Source organism: Olea europaea, chromosome 8 (assembly GCF_002742605.1).
Source record: "Olea europaea var. sylvestris chromosome 8, O_europaea_v1, whole genome shotgun sequence".
Classification (NCBI taxonomy): domain Eukaryota; kingdom Viridiplantae; phylum Streptophyta; class Magnoliopsida; order Lamiales; family Oleaceae; genus Olea; species Olea europaea.
In genome coordinates this window covers 1,606,605-1,612,108 of record NC_036244.1, presented here as the reverse complement: position 1 = coordinate 1,612,108, position 5,504 = coordinate 1,606,605, and the positions used below count along the sequence as shown (strand labels likewise).

Here is a 5,504-nt window from a genome sequence, read left to right as displayed (position 1 = left end):
TCAAAGTGATCTAGTCAAAATATTATCACAAATCAACTTTTTAACAGAAAATGTTATACTTTGATTTTCAGCCTTATATTGAGATCCAATTTTGGCATAGTAAACATTAAAATTGGAAAAATAATATCTATAAAAGAATTGTAGCCTTCTGAGTGAGTTTTTCAACATACTTTGAATCACTTTAATCAGATATCGGGAGAAAAAGTTATAACAACTATTTAAAGTTGTTTGATTGTCAAAAATTAGACGAGGGGCGCGCCCTAGCCTGCAAGAGAGCCACGCGCCCCAACCAAAAATGAGGTGACTGAGGCACCCCAAGACCTCCAGGCATGCTCCATATATTACGCTAGGTGCCCACCTCTATGTTAAACGGCAAAAAAAAATCTAGGTTTCCTTATTTTATTTTGGTAAGTAATCTCCTTAGTATCATATAAATATGAGAACACATCCAGATCTAAAGGGATCATATTGTAAGCCGACTTTTGAGAGAAACAGAAAGAATGTACATTGAAGAACGAAGAATTTATCATTTGAAGGTATTAATTTAAAATTTCCAAATTTTCTTCATAGTTCTAATGATTCGGGTGATAACTTTCTTTTATCTATCTTGTATTTTTTACATTAATAGACTAGGCTAAAAGACATTGTATTGGATGAATGATGAACCATATTGTTTATTTATTTTAATTTCAAAACAATTAGTTTAGTATTTCTTGATTTTTCTTGATTGATTTTGCATTTCCATTGAACTATTTGATTGATTAATCACTAATTAGATAGTAAGTTATTTGTTGTAGTGTATGAATACTCACAATAAATTTAGAAACCGATAAGATCAACACATAGACAGTAGATATTAAGAATAATATCTATGGCACATACAATTATGTATGATAAATCCTGTAAATTAATGTATGTTTTCCATAATATTTATTGAACTCTTAAAATAAGGAGAATTTCACTATTAAAAAGCATATTGAAGATGCTCGAAATAGAAGTAAAATTAGTAATCAGCCATTTGTCAAGCTCACCTCAAATCCATAGGTAAATTCAACGTGTCGTCAGTGTGAATTGCTTTAATCATATTCATTCAAATAATTATACTTTAATATGATTTTAATCAAGTAGAATTGTCAATTCTATTATTTTGACTAAGGATAACTAATAAGATACTCGACAACCAATGATTTGGGTCATTTTATATAATTGAAATTCAACTATTTTACATATCAACAATTAAAGACGAAGTTATTGATCTTCGTCAATTGAATATAATTTAAATAATTATCGTACTAAAATAAAAATTGAAGTATATTTTTCCTTTCTAAATACATTAGAGCGACTTAGCTCCCACAAATGAAATTTGTCGTGAAACTTATTTTTCTAACGGCAACCATACGATGTTGTTTTCAATGTGTCTAACTAGGCATTTCAGCTTGGGATTTGATATTGACACAAATATATACATACATATAATCTTCCCATATATCTCTATATTTTAGCTTCTCCGCAGAATTTAATTGGGAAAAAAAAATGAATTAACTGCTGAAATCCCTTAATCCCAAGGGAGTTCTTGATTCTCTCCTTGGCAAATAATTGCACAATCTGGCAGAAATTTAATTTTAATAAACAAGTGAGTTTTGATTAAGTGGCGATGACATATCACGCTACTGATGATGATGGCAGAGCGGGAGATTACGTGAAATTACAAGACGGTGTTGATGGTAAGGCGGCGTTTTCAGCGTCATCCGGTTGTTGTGGCGGTGGTAGCGGAGGATGGTGGCGATCGTAGGGGTCTTGGCTGCTGTTTTGTTCAAACGGGTCGAACCCTTTTTTCATGGATAAGGTAATTTGTTGTCTAGAATAGTGAAGGATGTTTGCTTTTCAATTTTTATTTTTATTTTTTATTTTTTTTAATTACATTCATTAATATGTAATTTTAACTATTATTGGTTTCTGCATGCATAGATACTGAAGTGTTCGTTTTTATTTTATGTATTGTAGAGTATTTCTGGTAAATCGAAGGGGTCAATGATTTGTATCAATTTAATTTTTCTTTCCTTTTTAGATTTGGGGGCTTAGAAAATTGCTCTTTGATTTTATATTGGTTTGTAGTTTAAATCTTGCCCACTCTTTTATACGCACTCCTTATCTGCAAATTTATAATGGAATTACTTCTTTTCAATTCTCTTATCCTCTTTCATATTTTGAATGTTTATTTTATATATACATGGGTGTCAGCTTATGCATCCAAAAAATGACAGGATTTTACAGTTTTGTTGTAATGTTTGATGAGCAAAAGTATTACAAAATACTAGAAAAGGTTGGTTGTTCTTACCTATTCTACTTAGCTGGTATAGTTTACCGATGTCCTTGTCATCTTCTGTTATGTGGATGGCATTGCTGACATATATGTAATGTCCATGATTACGAGTCTGGTGAGAAGCCTAGATATCGTTTCATGGTTGTTGAAGACACTATTAAAATGATATACATGTGATTTCGATCAAGTAGTTCAACATGGTATTAAAGTAGAAAAAAGTCCAGAATTCAAGTCTCGCCGTCACCCATTAAAATGAATCTCGCCGTCACCCATTAAAATGAAATAAAAGGATAAATTTAGCCTACAAATGACGGGAGGTATTGAACACGCAATTCAATTGATATACATGTAACCATGTAAATTTGTCTACAGTAACTTGCAGGAAAAAAAAAAGTAAATACATTTTAGTTGAATCACTGGTTTTTATGAAACACTAAAATTAGACGGTACTTCTTTCTTTATTTTTTTATTTATTTTTTTGTATATGTGATCTTTGTATGAGTTTCCACACCAGTTGTGATAATCTTTAAGATCATTAATTAGTTTTCTGTTGGCTCGTATTCTAGTTCATTAATCGTGTGTGCATGTACCTGTATTATTTGTATGCCCATGCCGGGGTGGTGGTGGTGCAGACCCACTTAAATTGGAAGCATAATCAGGATCGGCTTGTTTGAATTTGTTAAGGGATAAAATCCATGTTTTTCATCTTCATTCGATGTGATATTTTATCCCTGAGCAGAAATTTTCCTTGAGATTTCTTGGAATTCTGTTTGGAGCAATAGCTAATTGTCCACTTGAGTTTCTTTAATGTGATCATTGTTATGCTCGTGCCTTCATTATTTTTGTTCGTATGAAATAAAATTCCTTACTCTTCATGGGGCGTTTGTTTCACTGTCGTAGCGTCTTGATGAGAACTTTGGCTGACGTTTCACACAATCAAAATGGCCTATCAGCTTCACAGATTGCTTTCAATGCGGTGAACAAACTGCAGACTGAAGACTTACCAATGCGGTGATCTCTTGTTTAGTCGTGTGGACCATCTGATGATTTTATATTTACTGATCTTTCGTTCGGCTGAGGTTTGTCGATGTGTAGCTGCATGGAAAGGGAAGGGAGTCGAGACAAAAATCCCAACATTATTGCTGGAGATTTTGGACTGCAGATGAAGTTGAAATCGATTGTAAGTGTCGTAAAGTGAGACATGCTTTTGTTGAGCTCCTTTCTTCTTTCTTTTCTTCCACATTATGGTCCAAAAAATGTCTTTGACTTCATCATTTACTTTGACAGGGATAGCACAGAAGACTCTTTGTCCCCATCTATTCGCTTTAATCCATAAAAAGGCAGAGATAAAGTCTGACTTAAAGTTTTTTTGTGATTATTGTCTCGGTTGGCAGATTTGATGTAAAGTTATAGTTCGTGACACCATTGTAATCTACCGTATGTGATCCAGAATCAAGCTTGGGAATCATGTCAAGCCCAGTCTATCGGACCTACTCCATTTCATTCATGCTCTGCATCAAAATTTTAGGTAAAATGCGCATTACTTATTTTCTTGGTTTGATATTGCCCAGCACGGTAAGTCGGGCTCTCTTCTTTGGTTAATTTCTTCTTCTTGATGTACTCTTGAGAACGAAATGAGGTAGGTGAGGAACTGTCGGTTAGACGATTAGAGCACATGACTACAAATCATGGTGTTGGGGTTTGAGCCCTTCCTCATTCACAACCAGATCCAAGGTGAAGTACCTTTTCCGTGTGGTAGGTAGGAAAATCACGATTGAGATAACGGATCAAAAGCTATTTTTTATTGCAAAAAAATGTAGTGCTATAGCACAAGTGACAGTTTACATTTTGGAGTGATATATTTATTAATCTTGATTCTTAGCAGACCAAGATGCCGTTGAGTGTCAGTCAAACGTTCCAATTTCAAAATAAATGTGTTGTTACACTTTCTCTTCAACCAACTAGCATTTTTTAAAGTGATTAGTATTTACTTTAATGTACTTTTGTAATCGAACGTATGCTGGATATAGATATTTTTTATTGCAAAAAAATGTAGTGCTATAGCACAAGTGACAGTTTACATTTTGGAGTGATATATTTATTAATCTTGATTCTTAGCAGACCAAGATGCCGTTGAGTGTCAGTCAAACGTTCCAATTTCAAAATAAATGTGTTGTTACACTTTCTCTTCAACCAACTAGCATTTTTTAAAGTGATTAGTATTTACTTTAATGTACTTTTGTAATCGAACGTATGCTGGATATAGAATCGTTTTAATACCACAAGATTAATGGTTTCAAAATCAAAGTATAGAAAAATTTGTTGAGTGCATTTTCCCGGATGAAAATTTGTAAGTGACATGCGTGTTAAACCTTTATTTGTAGTGAAATTGATTACAAATATGGTAAAAGGGTCATACTTGTGAATTGTGAAGTAAGAAGTATCAAAATCCAAAAAAAAATAAGATGAAATGGCAAAGTTGACTAATATGTAGATAGTATTGAAAGACTCTCTCAAAACGATAATGAATAGTCTGTCCTCTCTAAATCTAGCAAATAAAACTAGAGTTTAAAAAGGAAGGGGAAAAAATTTGCGTCAACAGCTTAATAGAATCGACTTTTATAAACATGAATGTATCAAAATCGCTCTTTTTGAAATGAAAAATCTCACAATATTTTGCGACAATTTTGACACACGAGTTGATTTGTGTCCATCTTGTCCTCATTATGATACTTAAGACAATTTTGACGGATGATGATACATGTCCATCTCGTCCCGGTTATGATACAAAGAATAACAGATGGACAATTCGTGAATCATTACTATTCCTTGTTGCTTTTGTTGTTTGATTCTTCTGTCCACACCTATAACAGGAACACATTGAAGTGGAAACAAGTAAAATAGTACTAAAGAAGAAACTAAAGTAAACTTCCTTTTTCTTTTGTCCACATTGCAAATTAAATGAAGAGCAATTAGTTAATTCGAAAAAATTACACCTATAGTCCCATTTTGTACTGACATGAGCATATAGATCCCTACTTAAACCATGTCAATCATGACGTTTGGAGTCGGTATTAACATATTTTCATGGGCTTTTTGGACTTGAATTAAAAGTGACAACGGGTTGAGTTGAGCCATTCATGAGCTGATTTCTAGGCTTCACGAGCGAACCCACTTGGTT

At 33.2% G+C, this 5,504-nt stretch overlaps 1 protein-coding gene across 3 annotated transcripts; it reads left to right on the top strand.

Annotated features, from left to right (window-relative positions):
* Nucleotides 1-1,297: 1,297 nt before the first annotated feature.
* Nucleotides 1,298-4,299, top strand: LOC111398476. Of its 3 annotated transcripts, none has more exons than XM_023025391.1 (4): nt 1,298-1,846; nt 3,224-3,334; nt 3,419-3,503; nt 3,718-4,299. In XM_023025391.1, the coding sequence occupies exons 1-4, from the start codon at nt 1,722-1,724 to the stop codon at nt 3,721-3,723; spliced, it is 327 nt and encodes a 108-aa protein (XP_022881159.1). In that variant the 5' UTR covers nt 1,298-1,721; the 3' UTR covers nt 3,724-4,299. The 3 variants fall into 3 exon arrangements, with proteins under 3 accessions (XP_022881159.1, XP_022881157.1, XP_022881158.1); XM_023025390.1 differs by having other exon boundaries at nt 1,300-1,846; nt 3,611-4,299; XM_023025389.1 differs by having other exon boundaries at nt 3,419-4,299.
* Nucleotides 4,300-5,504: the final 1,205 nt, after the last annotated feature.

What these genes read in the sequence shown, in the direction of transcription:
- LOC111398476 (XM_023025389.1), top strand. Translation starts at nt 1,722, where the DNA reads ATGGTAAGGCGGCGTTTTCAGCGTCATCCGGTTGTTGTGGCGGTGGTA. An exon ending in ACCCTTTTTTCATGGATAAG is followed by an intron (nt 1,847 to 3,223) that starts GTAATTTGTTGT and finishes TCACTGTCGTAG; the next exon opens with CGTCTTGATGAGAACTTTGG. An exon ending in ACTGAAGACTTACCAATGCG is followed by an intron (nt 3,335 to 3,418) that starts GTGATCTCTTGT and finishes GTCGATGTGTAG; the next exon opens with CTGCATGGAAAGGGAAGGGA.